General features: G+C 50.2%; 1 protein-coding gene across 1 annotated transcript; it reads right to left on the bottom strand.

Annotated features, from left to right (window-relative positions):
• Window positions 1-1,374: 1,374 nt before the first annotated feature.
• Window positions 1,375-17,061, bottom strand: SLCO4A1 (solute carrier organic anion transporter family member 4A1). Its single transcript, XM_014954620.1, has 11 exons — window positions 16,087-17,061; window positions 14,106-14,196; window positions 13,077-13,198; window positions 12,664-12,775; window positions 8,033-8,187; window positions 7,143-7,338; window positions 6,551-6,716; window positions 5,669-5,841; window positions 5,268-5,332; window positions 4,581-4,729; window positions 1,375-3,809 (listed from the first exon to the last, which is right to left on the bottom strand). Exons 1-11 carry the CDS (start codon window positions 16,910-16,912, stop codon window positions 3,660-3,662), a joined length of 2,205 nt encoding a protein of 734 aa, XP_014810106.1. The 5' UTR covers window positions 16,913-17,061; the 3' UTR covers window positions 1,375-3,659.
• Window positions 17,062-19,965: the final 2,904 nt, after the last annotated feature.

Here is a 19,965-nt window from a genome sequence, read left to right on the forward strand (position 1 = left end):
GGGCTCTCCATCCCTGCTTGGGAAGGGAAGACTTCAAATAAGAATTTATCAACTTTTGGACCCTCACCTGCTGCATCACTTTCTGTTACAAACGGTATCTATTTTCCCTCCAAAGATCTGTTTCTAGATGTCATTGGATTGGGTTATTAGGATGTTATAAATTTATATTTGCCATTTTGCTGGTGCAAATCTGGAATCAGTGCACGGGTCTGCTCTTGTCCTTTCTGTAAAGCCAGGAGCAGGGAGATGCTGGGCTCAGCCCCACTGGCCAACGCCGCCGTCTCCATTGCCATCTAGTGGCACCGGGGCCACCGTCCCCACAGTGGTGCCTGGAAAAAGGGCTGCCCTGAAAGAAAAGCAATTTTTTTTTTTTTTTCTTTTGATGCAATCAAAATACATCGGTCAGTTGGGTTTTGGTTTTTTTTTTTTTTGGGAGGGAGCAGGGGAAGCGGAGACGGAGCTGCTGCCGGGATGGGGAGGTGTTGAGGGTCTTCTGCACACCCGGGTGGAGAAAAGAGGCTGTAACTGCAGGGAAAAGGGAGGAAATGATCTGTGTCTCACGTTCAAAGCTTGTATTTGCTGTCATTTTAAAATCTCCAGGAAGCTTCCAAACAAACTCTTCTCTAGGAAAACGGCTCATTGACTGCCTGGGGTTTTGTCTACCGTAAATAACCTTCAGTTCTTCCTGCTTGGGCTCCCTTCTGGGTGCTCATTTGTTTTACTTCCCTGTGGCTTTCCCTCAATACCAACCCCTGTTTGTTTGTATTCTTTAACAGCATGAATCATGCCTTAAGCAAACCAGAGATGACACAGGACTTTGACCTCATTTACGTAGTGTAGGTCCAGGAGAAACTCTGTGGCTTTTACAGGGTTGGTCTGTGGGTGCAGGAGGGCAGCAAAGGTACTACCTTGCCCTCTTCATTCTTCTTCCTCAGCAACTAAAAACCTCATTTTGCCTTCAAAAGCAGTTATCCTCTGTCTCAGGAGGAGAGGATCAGTCAGGAGGAGACACCAACCCACAGGGTGTCCATGTCACCTGCTGTCCCACCAGTCAGATGATGCTGCCTGCATCCTGCAGCTCTGGTACCCGTCCTGCAGATGCTGCTGCCTCAGTTCTGGTACCCGTGAGGGGCTTTATTAACACAATGATTTAAGCACAAACCTAAATACAGACTCTCCTCCTTGGGTGGATTTGCAGACCCTTGGGGACACCACGATGACCTGCAGCGAAGCCTGGACCCCTATGGGGTGGCCCTGACCCCATCAGGAGGAGGCTCTGCAGGACGGGCAGCACGGATCAAGGCACCTCTGCCAGGGACAGCAGCTGGGAAAGGGGGGCAACTGATGAAAAACACACAAGACAGGTTCCTGTGAAATACTGATTATATTTCTATATAATACTTCATATGAGACTGGGAAACATACTTTCCAATATTTTAAGTTACCTGTAGACCTACGTAACCTGCTTATGGAACAGGACCACCTTGCTGCTGCTTACTTAAATCCCTAGCTTCCCACAACAACATAAGAAATGCCCAGAATCCATGAACTTTTCTTTTACTCACTCAGATAAAGCTCATTTTAAAAACACTAGAATTGCATTGCAATATCCATATATATATCTATATATTAAGAAAAAATCTTCTACCTTTCATAAATACATCATACGTAAAATATGTTCCCAAAATACATTCATGCATTTTCCCCCCCTGCTGAGATCCCTGCTTGGACCCCAAAAACTGTCTGTAAACTGGGAAGGGCCTGGAGACAGGCTCATGTCTGCAGGTGGCTCCAAACCCAGCGGGAGGTCGTGGAGAAGCCTTTGGTGGTTGGGTGATGTCAGGGTTAACTCCTGCCTCCGTGGGTCTAATCCTGCCTCCCTCCTGGAAAAACAGGGCTCCCCTGTTTGCCCAAGCAAAGCTGCAACAGCTGCCCACGTTCAAGCAGCCAAAAGCCACCCTCCATCTCTCCCTTCAAATTTTTCCAGCAGTTACTGGAGATGCTCAAATCTCACCCAGCACTCGACAGTGGCTGGGAAACAAGGGCTTTGGAAGCGGGAAGGTCACTACCTGGCCTTGGTGGAAGGGGATCTGCAAATGGAAGAAGCTGCTTTCTTGACCACCAACAACCTGAAGGTCGACTTTCTTGACCACCATCGACCTGAAGGCGGACCATGCTCCCAGCACTGCTCTCCTGGTCTGCAACAGGAACGGCTTTGCCTCCGCTCTCAGAGGAGTCGGTCCTTTGCTGATGAAGGAAACAATGCCCATCCCGTGTCCGCTTATGAAAGCATAAATACACAAAATATATAAAAAAAAACCCATCTCCAAAGTAATTCTAAGCAGCATCTGGCACTAAAGAAGCGCCAGTTTTGCAGCTCAGTGATGCAGGTCCCGTCCCCATGAGCACGTGCAGGACTCCAGGGGTCCTCCAAGCCCTCCCCGGGAGCTGTACCTGGACGGTGGGGCTGTGCAAACACAGGCAGACTGAGCCCTCCCCTCACCAGACCTGGGGTGAGAGGGAAGCCAGACATACACCCGCCTGGACTCACTTTTCCACCCCCTCACTAAAGTCCTTAGTATTGCAAGTGCACATTCAAAAGTCATTTTGGGAACGCTGCCCTCTCTCCTTGCAAGCAGGGCAGCTACAGGTCAGCACCCCTTTTCCACAAGGCATCCTGTCCTTGTGGTGAGCTCTCCCTTAAGATAGTGGTCCAAAGACAACTTAAATTCCTTCTGGCTTTTGCCATCTACCCAAACCCCACGCCTTCACAGAGCAACTGAAGAGAAGCATTGCATAGATCTGTGTCTCGGGTCTTTCACCCCTGCCCAACAACGAACAGCAAGAAATGAGTTCAAGTTTTGCACAGTGCATTACAAAAGGCATCACTTTTAAACAATGCACGAAAAAAACCAACAAAAACAACAACCAAAAACCCCAGAAGAAGTGTCACCATGGTGTAAACCCTGCAGTGAAATGAGGCAGTGAACGCCCAGCGCTTGGCGGGGAGGGCTGCCTGTAGTGTACCGGGGAATTTGCCATCCCACCTCCAACCCATCTCCCATCCCACCCTAAGGACAATTTGCATAATTAGATAACCTGCTCCTGAACAAAAGGAGCGATGCTGGGTGTCGCAGGAAGGAGGAGGAGGACATGTGGGGGGGGCCGTCTGCTTTGCATCCAGTAGTTTAAGGGCCAGTTGTCCCCTTTGCCATCAGACGGGAGGACATGGGCTCTTCGCAGGCTCCCGAAGTCCCAGAGAAGTTTTGCTACAGTTGGCTTCACAATTGAGATATTAGGGACCTGATCCTCTGGTGGTTTAAACCCCACGCACTCCATTGGAGTTACCGGTGCTTGTTTCCATGAGTGGAGAGTGTGGTCCTGCCTTGTCACAGACATAGAATAAAGCTACGGTAGCCCTTTCTTTAAATAAAATTAAATAACTGCGTGTGGCATCGGCGCACATTTTAAAAAACGTGCTTCTGCTGTGAAGAAAACAGCGAGCACAACAGTGGTTAATTAAATTATTTCTCTCGAACTAAAAAAAAAAAAAAAAAAAAAGTGATAATATTACTATTAATTTAAAACCCCCCAGGGACTGCAGAACGCCTTCTCATCCTGTTTTTGACACTGAGAGAGTCACTTCCAGGCGCCCAGCGCTATATGTCCTCTTCAGCTGGCAGCGAGGGCTTCTGCTCCTGGAGGTCACAGTTGCCATTTTCGGATGTGTCCGAGCTGCCTGGAGCTGACTCTGCTGGCGGGGGCTTGTAGAGTAAACAGGCGACTATAAAGAAGGTTGTCCCAAGCACCTGCAGCCATGGAGACACCCCATTACTCTCTGCTCCCCCCAAAACCAGGCGCCCAGTCCTCATTCAGGGGGAGATTTGCAGACCAGGCTTTGGGGAGGAGATGAGGGTGAAGGCCAGCAGGCCAGCCTGGGCCAAAAATCTGAATTTAGCCAGCCCCACAGCAATGGGACAGAGAATTTGGAAGGGTGTTCAGCCCCACAAGGACACCAGACCACCACCACCACCAGAAACATTTGCTAGAAGGCTTCTGAAAGCCTCTTTTGCACAGCAACTGCTGAACACCACCACCACCCAGGGCAAGTGCTTGTCTGGGAGCAGTTAAAATGATGGTTTTCAGCTAATATATAGGAAACATAGGGCTAAGCTCTCTTGTTCTCCAGCAGCGATGAGGGAATGGTTATTTACAGCCTGCCCACAATGCCATCCCTCACTCTCACTAACACACTGTATTTTACTCCATTTCTAGCAAAAAATCACTTTGGTGACTGTTGGGAGAAGAGGAGGTATTTCATATGGTGCAACAGAAGCTCTGAGTCTACAATGTAAATGGAATTTAAGGGAATGATGGTGCCAGGAGCACCATTACCTGGTGGGAAGCGAATGGAGCTTTTGCCTTTCCCGAAAACATTTCTAGTGTGAAAATCTGATTTGGGCTGGGGGTGGGGGCAGATCAGGACAACCCCGTTTTGTAAAATTCTCTCCCAGACCAACCCCCTGTCTCCTAAAGACCTGCTGGCTTTACCCAAGAGCGAAGTTAAGGGGCAGCATCACCTTGTAGACCAGTCCAGCGCTGAGGGTGTATCGGCTCATGGCTGAGTTGTGGTAAACGTAGCAAGAACCTTGCTCTCCACACTGGTCCTGCCACAGCAGGCAGGATTTATCGATCATGGACCCGAAGGCGATGGGGCCAGGGATGCCTCCTGTGGGAAGAGAGGGTGGTGGACCTTCAGTCTGGGCAGCACCTACGCACCAGCCTTGCAAGGTGCTTGCAGAAAAGCATCAGGCTCTGCTGCTACGGTAATTAAGCAAACTCATCCTGCAACATCTGGAGCCACAAGGTACCCAAAATACGTTGAGTTTCAAGACCTGAGAGTCCAGAGAGTCTTTCGACCACCCTGACCTACGTGTTGCACAACAGCCAAGAGGCAAACACAGAAGTTTATACGCCTCTGCTCCTTTTTTCTTAAAATAAGGACACGTTGCCAGGATGTTGCTCCTCCACCCCCCCTGTGACGCGTCACAGAGCCCTTCACTCGGTTTGCAAACCACATGCAAAGGGAGTAAGGTTTTTCTGAATGACAGCAAACAAGAGAAAACATCCTCCTTTCGACAGCATGTGAAAGGAGGATGTTTTCCCCTTCTTTTCCAACCCAACCTGTTTTATTCTTAGGCAAGAGCTTGGCACACGCTCCCCAAAGCCAACGGACCATACCCGTGCCCAAATTCACTGCACCGTACCTAGTGTTCGTACTACAATCCACTGGATCCCGAGGGCAAACGACCTTTGCCTGTCGGGGACACACCTGGGGAACAAAAAGGGATTGTTGGAAAATGCAACCAGGCCACACAGCACCTCCCCACCACCCACTTGGGTCCAGCACGTTTGGGGCTTCCATCCTCTCTGGAGATCAAGGTTCACCCCAGTGCAAGGTCCCACGTCAGAGGACAGAGCTGCCAATGCCAAAATTTGCTCTCCCAGCTAGACAGGGAAGGGGAATTAAGTCCTGATGTCTCTGGGCTGCCCTAACGAGGTGGTTTCCATCACACCTTCTCCATGGTTGGATCCAGCAGGATGAAGTGGAGAGGTGGGTACTGGGGCTTCTTGCTGGAGGAGGAGGAGGAGGCGACGCCGTGCTTCCCGCAGGGTGGCCGTCAGGGCAGGAATGCTGCCCAGGAAGGTGAAGAGGATCACTACGAACATGAAGAACAGGAGAAGGGGCTTTTTTGCACAAGAGGAGGTGCATTTCCCTGCCTCCGCGTCGCCGGGGCCGGGCAGAAAGGTCTTCTCAATGCAGCTACACTCGTGATAGACCTGAGAAAGAAAGGCTGGGTGGGTGCTTTGCTGGGGAGAACGGTGACAGTCAAAGCAGGGCTTTAAAGAGAAAGAAATTCAGGGAGGACAGAAACCAACAGTTTCAGTCCCAGAGCAGGGCGAAACAGAAATCAAGCCACATTCTTGACACACCTCTGTTACAAAACCAGTTGTTAAATACGAGAAATTAATTTCACCAGGCAGCCCTTGAACGCTGAATGTTGTCACTGCCCTTCTCCAGCCTTTGCCTGTCTCAATGAGTGACATGCAGGAAGGATGAGGAGGTGCATCAAGCTCACTGAAGACCCAAAATAAGCATCGGGACAGAAATTAGGCGCCCACCGAGCTCCTCGCCTGCCTGGGTGATTTACCACAGATTTTGATGCAGTTTGACCCAGAGCAAGGCAAAACCAAAGCAGGGCACATCGAGGGAAGCGAAGCAGGGTGACCTCAGGGTACCTTATTTACCATAGATTTTGATGCAGTTTGACCCAGAGCAAGGCAAAACCAAAGCTGGGCACATCGAGGGAAGCGAAGCAGGGTGACCTCAGGGTACCTTCTGCCTTCATCCCATGGTGCCTGAGAGCATCCTCTACCAGCACGGGGCTGTCTCTGCCCTTTACACTGATTTGCAGTGGAGACCTTTGCAGAAAACACTCCCAAGAAGATGTGCCACCACCTTGTTAACACACGGTGCCGTCAGACATACCTTCTTGCCATTCCTGAGGTTTTCAGACACCTCTTTGCAGCCGGCGTGGCAGGGGGAGTAATACATGATGTCATCGCTCCCGCAGACAGGGCTGTAGGTCTCCTGCAGACACCCACACTCAGCATTGCAGGCTGCTGTCAGGTTTAGGTGGCCACTGGGCAGAGCACTAAGGGAAACACAGGAGCAGTCAGTGGGGACCTGCCCAACAGCATTTTCCATGAGTAAATGGATAAAGAAGGAGAAGGGGGGACAGTAGTGGGAGATGTGGTGGATCCCCCTGTAGCATAAAGCTTGGGAAGGGTTTCATCTCACCCAACTTTAACCATCAACAGGAATCATGCCCTGGAGTTATTTCTTTCCTACAGCTACCAAAAGAGTTCAAGTGACCAGCTCACAGGGAGACACCTCCATTTGGACAGGAAATTCCCACTTTTAGTCCAGATTATCTCATAAGGGACCTTATGAAGGCAAGTGAAGTATCTGACACTCTGGCGCTGCTGATCTCCCCTCCCTTACTAAAGGGGGAGCCTCTTCCATAAACTCCAATTAGATGCAAAAATGAAGACAAGAGAGCTGGGGTGATTGCTATTACCTTCCCTCGTACGTCTGGGTTACTCCCGCCATCGGCATGTTAGGGCAGTGGATAAAAAAAATGAATATAGCCAGCAGACTCAACACTGTGCAAGCTAAACACAGTTTGATGATTCCTGAACAGCGGAGTTTTAATTTATTCACAAGGAATCCTCCCAGGAATGTGCCTCCCCCTCCGGCTGGCACGACCAGATAACCTGAAAAGAGGGGGAAAAAAAAAAACCAAACAACAAGCAAGTTTAGAAATGTCAGGAAGGAGTTTTCACGGCTGAATACATTAACTGCAGCGTGTCTGCAGGAGAATAACCCCTTGGTTGCTGCCTGGTTTCTTGGTGGAGTTCAGTGGACGTTGCTATGGCAGGTGGGCCTCCATAGGAGCTCAGGGAACACGGCATGAACTCAGTAAGGCAGCTTTTCCCACCCAGATCCCTTCCAAAAGACAATTTTAGGAGCACATCATGAGTATTGATGCTCGTTGGACATCAATTCCTTGGTCTTACGATACAGCAGCCTAAGTAAGGGTCTTCCCAGTGATGAACACTGACAAAATATGTCTCCCAGTTCAGACATCCCTCGTTAGAGGAAACATATAGTTAATGTTTCTTAGTAACACGTTAGAAAGAACAGACTACAGTTATTTTGCCTTCCTCTAGAGGGTAACAGATGGCTGCAGAAGTGACACATTTCTTCCTGATATCAGTAGATACAGCTCTGAAAATGCACTCGGTACAGATGTGTTGATGGGAAATGATCCTATCTAATGGCTGGAGAGGAAAACTGCTCTGTAAATGAACTGCAAAGCGTGTTTGTCTCCATTCTAAATGAGCTACAGTGCTCTGGTATTTGTAGACAAATGGAAGAACGTTGAAAAAGAAAAACTGGTTTCCTTACCAAAAAAGGTAGCAGCTTTAGAGGCACTTAAACTAAACTGGGACTCCAGGAACTTGGGTCCAAACGTGGACATCCCAGCAATGAGGGTGGCTTCGGTTGCTCCTGCTAAGCAGAGGAAGATGAAGGTGGGGTTCTTCAGAAGCAGCAGCACTGATCTGGGAAGAATAAATATCCTGGAGTCAAATCAGTGCTTACCCTGGCCATCTTTGCTAGCCCCATTGGATACAGCCAACCAGCAAGGGAATCTGAGGAACATCAACCAAACACCTAAAACAGGAGGGAATGATCTGGGGTTCTTCTCTATGGACCCCAGGAGGGCACCAGATGGCTCTATTTATCTCATGTGCATGTTCAAAATGTGCATGGGACACCATCAGTGTGTGTGTGATACAATTCACATTCAGGGTGCCCGTGACTTGGATTTGGATGATTTCAGTGATAATTTTCCAATATTCAGGGCCAGGCTGACTATCTTTCACTCCTAAATGGGGCAATAGTGAAAGGACACTACCACTTACCAAATCTCAATCATTTCAAGTATTTTTTAGTCCCCGATGGCCGTTATGTTGGTACTCCTGACTCCAGCCAACCAAGAGCAGGGAACAAAGCTGTGTTACACCCTCACGTCCTGGTGTACACACATGCCACTCATGTGCACCCATGGCCTCATGAGAATGTCAGTCTCTGATAACCTTGGATGTTTTGCAGCTCCAGGGAAATACCAAGCAAGCCTTTCTATATGGAGGAAGCACCTCCAAGACACCTTATATCCCACTGGAAAACGGAATGCAATCTTTCTCCCACAATCTGAGCACAGCTTTACTTTCAGCTTAACGTATAAATTGAGCAAATCCATTTTGTTTTCGACCCACTGAGATTTAGTAGAGCCATAAATATGCCTAGAAAATTGCCGTGTGTCATTTATATGCAGAAAGATGATCCAGCGACGATTCCATCTCAGAGACACAGAAATTCCCTCGGGCACACGGGATGGTCTCAATTATCTCTCACTATCTCGGATATTGGACTAAGGAGGCTCCACGCTGCTTTGCAACGAGCTTGAAATGCCCAGCCTGGACCAGTACCAGAGGTCACCCCAGTTCTGAGAGGGGCACAACCCCGACATCCCACAGCGACAGGGATGCCGTGGGATGCTCCCTGAATTGAAAGGCACAGTCACTTACCACCTACTGCTTCAGAGGAAATGTGAAATCAGAGACAACCTACTGTGGGACAATGAGCAAGAGACGTGCTGAGGCTCAGCGTCGGATTTATGCAACTTGAGCCCCATAAAGTGGGGAATCTCACTATACCAAGAGAACAAACAAGCTGAAGGGCAGAAATACCACACATTCTTACTACCTTGATTACAGGGGGTTTTATACTGAGCATTATATAGCTGTTGGGATTAGTTTAACCTACTAAACTATTTTCCAGGAATTATCTTCTCGACTGTGCTTTATTTGGAAGCACAAAGCTTCTCTCTCAGCGAGAAAACACTTCCTGGGGACCTTGTGGCTGAGGTAGAAATTGTAGAAATGTACAGAGAAACCTTTTTACAGTTCAAGAGCAAAGAGAGGCGTTGTTCCCTGGCACGGGTGTGACTTCATGCCCGATGGCCAAAGGTTACAGGTCGGACTCACAGATAGGAAAATGCAGAGGAACTCCTTTCAGTGCTGAGTAAGGATTTACTAACGTAATTTAATCTACTTCTAGACAGAAAATGTAGTTGTGAGGAACTATGGCATATAAAACCTTACCAAAGTCAACATGGACCTTTCTTCGCTATCAGGAGGATTTTAATCACACCCAGAAACCACTTAACTCTTGAGTCCTCTTGGCTGCCCTGGGTTCTTGCAGTCAAAGGGATTTCAGGAAGCTCAGCACTGCCAAGAGGAGAATCCCACCATCTCTAAAAGCTTGATCCTGGAATTCCTGACTGATGTGGGCACATACAGGTACTCCTTCCTCATGCAATGGTCCTGCTGAGCAGGTTGGGACCATCTTTGCAACCAGAGCCTGCTCCTTTGAGGAACACTCTCACACCCAGGGTGACCCAGACTGTAACAGAGCACGGCCACCAGCTAATGAGTCTATAATGACAGATGGATATTTATGCAAACAGGGATTTCCAGCAGGCAGAAGTGACACCTGCTGTCACCACCACCACAGAAGGGAGGGCAGCAGGTACGTCCCACAGGAAGGTAACCAACCTCCCCTGGCCACACACAGAAGCTGGAGCAAAGCCTTGAGACAAACCAAAGCCCCGTTCTGCCAACTGATCCGAGGGGGGTGAGTGAAATGCCGCCCGTAGCTTCTCCTGTTGAAGATGAGGGCTTGACAGAAGGGTGAGTGATCCTCACAAATTCTGGCCCACAGCTAGCTAGGACAAAGCCTTCTCTCCTGGCACAGCTCTGCGTGTCTTCTGTTTGAACCCCTCCGCACCGACAGCAGGGGTTATTTCACGAGAGCAATCATGTGGAACCAGAGAAAGGGAAATGCTATTTTATCAGGCCTTTTAAATCCAAGAATTAAGACAGAAGTCTCTTCAGGGCAGAGGATTAAGCCATACGGGCTGCGTTCCTGTAAGCCCCTGCCATCAGGCAGCGCTCTGAATACGGCAATTCATTCAGCTCACTGCGAAAGGACCTGAGAGTATTTCATTTCATCAGTATTTCTGCTTATCTTTGTGAGACTCTTGCTGTCCGTACTGTGAAAAAATGTGTAGCATCCCATCCCTTCCTGAAACTAAAGCAACAGTGTCCCTTGGCCTTGCTCTCCAGCCCGGGCCACGCGTCCCCAGGAGCTGCAGGCACAGACGGGATCTCCTCTTTAATGCAACTTTCCAGAATAGCAACCCTTGAAGGCACTTCCCTTTTATTAATCAAAACCAGGGAATATAAAAGTCTGTTGGGTTTTTTTTATGCTTTCAAAAGAAAGCCACGCTAAGGTCTGGACTGACCTGAATTATTTGATAGGAGTTGCCCACCTTTGGGTATTTGTTCTTGGGGACTGAGGGGTGAAAGAAGATGCTCCCGGAGGAGGACTGGCTTCGTACCTGCTCTCAGACACCCTCCCCCCAGAAACACTGGCAGCTTTGTTCCAGACAAGCCAGAAAAGCATCGACCACCGAATTTCATCCCTCTCTGCTGCCCTGTTTGTGTTGGTTCTAGTCAGAACCTTATCATTATTTAAAATGCAGGTTTTGAATTTAATTTCCGTGTGGAGAATAAGCCCTGACCTCGGAAAATGGCACTCAGTCAAGAATGCCATTTAATAACAGTATTGAAATCTGCTCAATGTAACGTTCTTCATAAAACTGCCTTAACCCCTGGAAAACTTCCTGCGAGGTCTCCAAGAATTTCAGACCAAGGGGAGTAGCTGCAGGGACACAACACGGAGCCACTGCTGCTGAAAACTCCTGCTCCCAGGCACCTGCTTCCACCCTGCTCTGCCAGCAAACACCACAACTGAAGTTCAGAGCTGATTTCTGGCAGCACCACGGGCTCTGGCACTGCCGAATGTTTGCCTCTGCGTGGGGCAGCCGTCACGCACGGATGCAAACTCCTCCCTGAGAACGGTCCAGGGAGAAATGAGAAAAGAAAAATCCCTTTATGGACTGTGAGCTCTGGAAGGAATCGATACCCAGATATCTCTGCAACACCCAGCTGAACCCACGCCATAAATAAAGCAGCTTCTCTCCCCCTCTGCCCTCCAGTTAAACGCAGCTCAACACCAAAAAGAAATGGCGAGAGATTTCAAAGATCCACAGCCAATGTTTCCAGGTGAAAAGAGCACACTGAATTTTGGCCACTCGCTCGTTCCCACCCAGGATCCCCTTAAAAATTATTTCCTACCAAACCTCCCCTGGGACAAGCTGCTCACCCCCAGCACGGAGCCAGGCAGGGAGTAAGCACATTGCTGCGTCACCGCTGTGCTGGAGAGATAAGAAGTAGTAACACATAAAAGGTGGCTGGAAGATGCAGAGGCGAAAGGGAAAAAAGAGAAAAAGGAAACTAAGAATAAAAAGAGAACGGGAACTGAAAGCTCCAGTGCAGGATATCTTGTTCCCAAGATTTGGAATGGAGCTGTACAGCTGAGGGTTTTGTTTCCTCTCTTTTTCTCATTAGAAGGACAAAACAGGGATGTAACACAAGCAAAAATAGAAGATGGGAAGAGAAGCCCTGAGGGGACGGGGAGGAGATGAGGTTGGACAACACGCAGTCAGGCCAGGCACAAAGCAGGCAGGAGGAGATAATGCTGCTGGGGAGAGGGAAGGAGATGGCAACGCCTGGACATCTCCTGTCACTTCAAGGTTGGCACCAAGCCACTTGCAGTGAAACTCAGCGTGTTGCAAATCACTGCAGGATGTGAGCTTCTGAAACCCACCGACACGACCAGCACCTTGTCCCCTGCTCTCCCACACGATCCCCAGCACAAGTTCTAGCTCAGCCCAATCGCCAAGAGTCCCCGGTCGCTGATGGGACCAGGCACTTTGCAACCTCCTCTGCGAGGAAGCCCCATCCCTACGTTTGGAGAGGGGCAAAACCTCTTAGCATCGTACAGAGCAAGCTCAGTTTGGCCCCATTGCTCTCACTCCCCGAACCTCAGGCGTGGGGTGGTTTTCTCACCGAGGCAGATCTTTAACTGTTTTCCCAAAGTCCGGATCCGATGCTTTTTTGTGGCTCCCATCCTTGAGCTGATGGGCCTCTGACACCCTCATAACGGTGTACCGCTGGGATCCTGAAAATGAGAGGCAAAGGGGATGGAGGAGCCAGTGAGACACGGGATGTGGATGCTGCTGAAGTGGTGGATTCACAGGGGGAAAATGCAATGTGACATCCTCCCTCCTGCAACCGTTCAAGGGAGGAGCAGGGAAACAGGCAGCTGGAAACCCTCAGGGGTCAAATCCAAGCAGGAATTACAATTTAAACACTGGAAGCTCTTCCTCCACCCCTGTGTCCCCAGCTACACACAGTGCCAGCCCCAAGGGGAGAGTGAGGACCGTGCAGCCCCAACCCCGATTCCCTGGACCCACGCGTACCTGGGAGGCGCTGGGGGTACCCCAGGATGGGGATGGAGATGAGCAGGGAGGCTGCTCCGGCCCCGAGGAATCCGATCCACCATGCCCCCACCCACAGCGTGTTCTCCGGGGTGATGCTGATCCTGTAAGGAACAGAGGGAAAAGGAGAGAAGGGAGGGAGGCGGCGGTTGGGAAGGGAGCAGGAGAGCTCAGCGTGCCTCTGGCTGAAGCTGGCAGGGGTCGGGGGGACACAGGGAGTACAGCAGGAAAGGAAACCAAGCTCTGGCCTCTCTCATGGCCATCTGCTGGGGATGCAACCTCCCCCATCCCTCCGGCCACACCACAGCCTTCCCTCCGTTACCGCAGAGCACATCGCTTCCTGAGCCTGGGAAACTACATCATCTAATTGTCCTTTAACCTCTGGCTTGGACATCCACCTCTCCCCATCTCATCTGCACTTTGGGGGTTGGTACAACCCTTATTCCACCCCAGAGCCAGCCTTTGCAAGAAAACTGCTGGAAATAACCCATTCCATCCCCTGGAAACCCGCTCCCCCTTTTTTTTAACCCATTCACCTGCCAAAGAGCCTGTAAAGAGATAAAAATAAATTACAAATGCTAAGAAGCAGGGAGGGACTAAGCGTCCCGGGTGGATGAGCAGGAGGAGGAGCAGCACTGCTGGTAGCGTTGCCTCATCAGGGAACTCATTCAAAAAATTTGCTGGTGGCATTGCCTCATCAGGGAACTCATTCAAAAAATTCACCTGCTGCTCGTAGCCTCATTAGCGCGGGCAGTGCAGCGTGAGGAAGGATTTAAGCTGACAGGTTTGTCAGCAGTTTTCTTCCAGCAACAGCACTAACACAACCCTCCCTTCCAGCCTCAGCCTCCCCCCTCCCCGAGGCAGAAACACTGCTGAACACCACGGGCACGTTTCCACCCAGCCACCTTGTCACTGCTCTGGATTATTATTATTAGTTATTTATTTATTTTCACCCCAAAGGAAACATATAGCATAAAGGAAAAGGAACAAGATTATTTTTTAGCCACTTACTCTCTGCCAATTTCAGTATAAATATTTAGAAACATTCCTCCTACCAGATAACCCGCTGCAGGCCCAAGGATTGCAGCAGTGTAGAAAACGGCTGAAAGGGAAAATGAGCTGTGTTAGAGAAACAGCAGTGGCTCAGCCAGGGCTGGTGCTGGTGCCCAGCATCCCCTGCCCCACCACAGCAGCCCAATTCCCTCCTGGATCCGGGATCCCCAGCCTCCTGCCCCATTAGCGAGCAGCCTGCTCCTCAAAGCCAGAGTTTCCACAAGTTTTCATCTCCCACTCGTGCCCCTATGAAACTTTTGCATCCAACCCGGGGATTTTTATAGCATGGGGCAGGCGAAATCGGTCCCCTGGGAAAACATATTGATGTAGTTACTGGTTTATGATTTAGCAGGGATGTAGATGCCACGTCCCCACTGCTGACGATGAGCAGTGGCGTTATCTCCCCACTGACCATTGGCAATGGCTACACTAAATGCAGCATCATCGGCACTTATTTCAGTTTCCTGCCATGGAAAGATCATCAACTCACTGATGATCTCCTTGTGGTCTCCTTCTCTCCCTGCACAGCCTTCTGCTACACCACCACGGGCAGCCGGCAACATTGTGAAATTGCTAAAAGGTCAGCCCTTCTAGCAATTAGCACCAAATAGGACTGTAAGTGTTTGGCAATTGCTGAGCAGAGGAGCGTGCTGAGCCTCTTCTCTTGGCTGGGCTTTGCACCAGCAGCATCCCAGCAGCACAGCAACCGTCCCTCCCACACTGTGGCACTGAAGGGGTGATGCCCCCTTGCATGGATGAGGTACCACCTCATGGTCGCTTGCTGGAGATGCTAATGCCATGCACGTAGGGGGGCAAGCTGGAGTAGTAGTCTGTCTCTGAGCTCACCATAGTGTGGGACTATCATTTAAATTCAAAATTGAATTTAATAGTCATGGCCCAAGCAGGAGCCAGGGTGGGGGAAAGAAGAGGGGGAAAACCAGGGAGAGCACACCACCACATCTCCCCAGCTGGTCCCGTGCCTGGAGCAGGAGACACCTCCTGATCTGCAGGGCTGTGGAAATACCCAGCTGCACTTCCAGGTCCCGTCTATAAATAATCAAACCCTCCCCAACAGCTGCTGCTTCTCCCGATTACCCATTATTGGGAACAAAAGGCTGGGAGCACCTCACACTTGAGGTGGTCTGTTGGGTGCCCAGGCGGATGGACCCCCTCTCCCTCCCCTCGCCCAGCCCCTGGCTCCACTCACCAATGTACACAGGGGAGTAGTTAGTCTTGACGTTTTCATCTAAATAGGTGACGCCCAGGGTGTAGAGCGGGGTGGCTCCCATCCCATACGCACATGGGGGGCAAGCTGGAGGGCTCTCCTGTTTATATAGTCTGTCTCTGGGCTCACCATAGTGTGGGACTATCATTTAAATCATGCACGTAGGGGGGCAAGCTGGAGTAGTAGTCTGTCTCTGAGCTCACCATAGTGTGGGACTATCATTTAAATTCAAAATTGAATTTAGTAGTCGTGGCCCGAGCAGGAGCCGGGGGTGAGGGGGAAGAAGAGGGGGAAAACCAGGGAGAGCACACCACCACATCTCCCCAACTGGTCCCATGCTGGGAGCAGGAGACACCTCCTGATCTGCAGGGCTGTGGAAATACCCAGCTGCGATAGTCATGGCCCAAGCAGGAGCCAGGGTGGGGGAAAGAAGAGGGGGAAAACCAGGGAGAGCACACCACCACATCTCCCCAGCTGGTCCCGTGCCTGGAGCAGGAGACACCTCCTGATCTGCAGGGCTGTGGAAATACCCAGCTGCACTTCCAGGTCCTGTCTATAAATAATCAAACCCTCCCCAACAGCTGCCGCTTCCCCCTGATTACCCCTTATGGGGAACAAAAGGCTGGGAGCACCTCACACTTGAGGTGGTCTGTTGGGTGCCCAGGCGGATGGACCCCCTCTCCCTCCCCTCGCCCAGCCCCTGGCTCCACTCACCAATGTACACAGGGGAGTAGTTAGTCTTGACGTTTTCATCTAAATAGGTGACGCCCAGGGTGTAGAGCGGGGTGGCTCCCATCCCATGCAGGAACTGCCCCAGCATGAAGACGAACCTGTATCTGGAGAGGCTGGAGGCGGCCTGGGCGCAGGGCAGGCTCTGGTTCCCCCCGCAGGCCCCAACCTCGGCCGCCCAACGCACCTCGTACCGCCCCGTGGTGAAGTGGGGCAAGGCGAAGAGGAGGGAGCCCAAGCCCATGACCAGCACGCCCCAGCCCAGCCATCGGGGTTTGTGGCCGTTCCCCCCAAAATAGCTGACGAAGGTCAAGCAGAGGCAGGCGGCGATGTCGTAGGAGCTGGCGATCAGCCCGCTCTGGTAGCTGCGGAGGTCGAAGCGCCGCTCGATGGAGGTGATGACCGTGTTGATGAAGCCATTCACCGTCATGCCTTGCAGGAAGGAGGCCATGCAGAGGAAGAACAAGACGCCTTTGGAGGTGTTGAAGGGCTGTAGGCACCCGGGGGTGAACCCCCCCCAGCCACATGCCAGTTCCTCCCCTTCGGCCGACACGTATTCAATCCCTTCGCCGAAAGGGGGGCCCTCCTCTGCCTGGGTGGGGGAGCAGAGGGGCTGGGCACAGGAGTCAGAGGGGCTGGGGACACTGGAGGACACCGTGCCATTGCTCAGTGGGGTCCCTGATGGCTCCTGCCCGCTCGGGGTGGCAAAGGTCCGGCCGGTTTCAGCGGGAGGAGGGGACGGGCGGGAGAAGTCGGGTGTCTGAGCGAAACAAAAGCCATTTTCTCCAGTCGAGTTCTGGGGCATTGCCATGAAACGGGAAGGCAGAGCCGGGGGCAGGTCACGGCGGGGTTGGTGGCCGGGGGGGCTCCGTGGGGCAGCGAGGACCTGCCCTACCCGGGAGATGCAATTTTCGGCGCTTACATCAGCAGGGAGATGGCGAAGGTCTGAGCCAGGACCATTGCGATCTGAAAAAGAGAAAATTTTTAAACATGCCTTTCTATAAAACCAATCCCCAAACTGTCAAATATTGCTTATTTCTTTTTTTTTTTAATAAATATTAGCATTTCACCGTGCAGTTCCGCTGGATGTGTGTCCTCCACCACGGGGTGTGTGGGTACCTCAGGTATCAGGACACCATTAAACATTACAGAAAAGAATAAAACTTTCAAGAGCATTTGAAAAAGCACCTCTAAAGGCAGTCTCTGCTGAAGCCCCTCATCCCTCCTCTCGAAGAGACCCTGGTTGGACGCTGGACCTTCCCAACCTCTGTCCTCCTTCCCCCTGCAGAGAACGGCGCGCTCAGCTACAGGTTTCCCACTGCTAAAAGTCCTTTGGTCTCCCTTTCACACATATTACAGAAAAGAAGAAAACTTTCAAGAGCATTTGAAAAAGCACCTCCAAAGGCAGTCTCTGCTGAAGCCCCTCATCCCTCCTCTCGAAGAGACCCTGGTTGGACGCTGGACCTTCCCAACCTCTGTCCTCCTTCCCCCTGCAGAGAACGGCGCGCTCAGCTACAGGTTTCCCACTGCTAAAAGTCCTTTGGTCTCCCTTTCACACTCTGCCAATAACAGTTTATAATTATCCTGAAAAGTTTCCACAGTCAGATTGATTTTATTCCAAGCCCTCAGATCTGTTTACAACTATTCAGTAAAATCCTTTCTACAACTAATTAGACTACATGCCATTTCAGAGCGAGCTGGAGGGCAGAGGCAGCTGACTCGAACCTGATTACCCATGCAGGCTGCCTTCCTTCAACCCGGTCCTCTGCATCGCAGCACCTGATCACGCCAGCAGCCAGGGGTGTTTGCTCTTAAATGCCTTGGCTTAATTATAAATGATGAAAAAATGGTTCTCCCTTGAACACCGGTCTTAAATACACAGCAAATGCTAGATGAGGATAGAATCGCAGAATTGCCTAAGTTGGAAGGGACCTTTCAGATCATCAAGTCCAACCATCAACCTAACACTGACAAAACCATCACTAAACCATATCTCTAAGCACTGTGTCAAGAGAAGACAAGAGAAAAGAAGACAAGACAAGAGAAGACAAGACAAGAGAAATTTCCGTTGGAAGGGACCTACAATGATCATCTAGTCCAACTGCCAGACCAACTCGGGGCTGACCAAAAGTTAAAGCATGTTGTTCAGGGCATTGTCCAAACGTCTCTCAAACACTGACAGGTTTCAAGAGGTTCCTATAAAAAAGTTCCACTTGAGATGGCAATCAGCCTCATCAGCAGGGAACGGGAAAAATGGGCGTTTCTTTTCCCAAATAAAATAAACCGTGTTCAGGTCGTTGTAACCTGGGAACGCTGCAGCCTTTGATGAAGAAATTAATACTCTTTTGTGTGTGGCTGGAAAAACATGTTGCTTGGCTGGGGACTGGGTTTGCTATCGCTGATTTCAATAGATAGAAAAAGCCCATCTCCAATAGTCAGCTGATGCCACCAGGAGCCAAGAGCTCCCCAACGGGGACACCTCCACCCTGGAGGAAACACTCCTATTGCCCCTTTACCAGCACTGGGATATCTCCTTTAATACTTCATGAATATATAGTGATATTTCGTGAGTCAGGAAATAGGTTACAGCTTTTCATTTTCTTTTCCTTGAAGCAGCAGGAGTCTGGGCCACCAGACCAGGTGACCACATCACCCTCCCCTTCAGCTTTGGTTACGCTGAGTCCTACTTCATGGTAAACACAGGGCGAGACGTTTCCAAGAAAGCAACCAGTCATTGTTCCAAGCAGCAGATGTTTTCTGACAGACAGAGGCCTCCTCTGCCCCCAAAGCCCACGTCCTGGCCATCTCCCCAGGGACCTGGGCTAACGACTTGTACCCAGGTGCTGTGGGCAAGAAGCCTGCTCCCTCCCGCTGCTGCCCACCCAGCTGCTCCTTCTCTCCTGGAGTATTTATAAACCGGCAGTGACACATTCGCTGGGAGTATTAGTTTCACAGGAGCCATATGCCACTTTAGAGGACAAAATATAATCTTTAGGGAAAAAACCCGACCAACTTCAGGCGCTTCCTAATCATTCTCATTCATCTGAGCCATCCGTTTATTGCTTCCCATTCATCTCTGCTTCTAATGACTCAGCTGCTGATTTCTTGCTTACATTGAATCAGCCCCAATGCTATTATCTCGCAGATATGGATTTACTCATTTTGCTGCAAAATTTCAACTCCTTTTTTATTTTTCTTTTTCCAGCTGTACAGCTGGCTGCAGACTGGCAACATCACCCAGTCAACCCAACAAAAGGAGGAAGGCACCGAGAGCGTACGGTTTGCATTCGGTGGTGAAATTGGTAAAGACTCTTCCCCCCTGCTAATAATTAGCATTAAATCAACAGTAAAAGTTAGAAGCTTTTCATCAGGTGATCATTTAAAAAGTCACAGGACCAATTAAAAACATTTCATGTCTCTGCCGAGGACCGCGATTAGATGAATGTTACAAATTAACTCATAACTGACATGCAAAATAATCCCATTTGCCAAAGCACGCCCACTAATAGTAAATCTTGCCTTTCACTCTATGGTTTTTGACTTTTATAGGGTATTATTGTGGCAAATAACATCTATTCATAACTTCTGCTTTCCATAGCTGAGCACAGTTTGTGGTTTATGAGCAGACTGCATCATTTTTTCAGTTCTATGGCATACATGGAGATATTAGCGAAGGAACAGGAGTGAGGGGATTAAAAATGGTCAGAAGATGTACTGGAAAGCAGGGAGAAGCAGCCCCAGGTGATGCTCGGTGGCTCCACGGGTCAGTCTCAGTTATTCTCCTCCACGTGGGAGCGAGCCTGACCTTCCTAAAGAGATCCTTTGACTTTGGGGAAACTCCACATCCAAGTGTGAAGCTGAAAG

The sequence above is a fragment of the Calidris pugnax genome, unplaced genomic scaffold (genome assembly GCF_001431845.1).
Source record: "Calidris pugnax isolate Ruff unplaced genomic scaffold, ASM143184v1 scaffold50, whole genome shotgun sequence".
Classification (NCBI taxonomy): domain Eukaryota; kingdom Metazoa; phylum Chordata; class Aves; order Charadriiformes; family Scolopacidae; genus Calidris; species Calidris pugnax.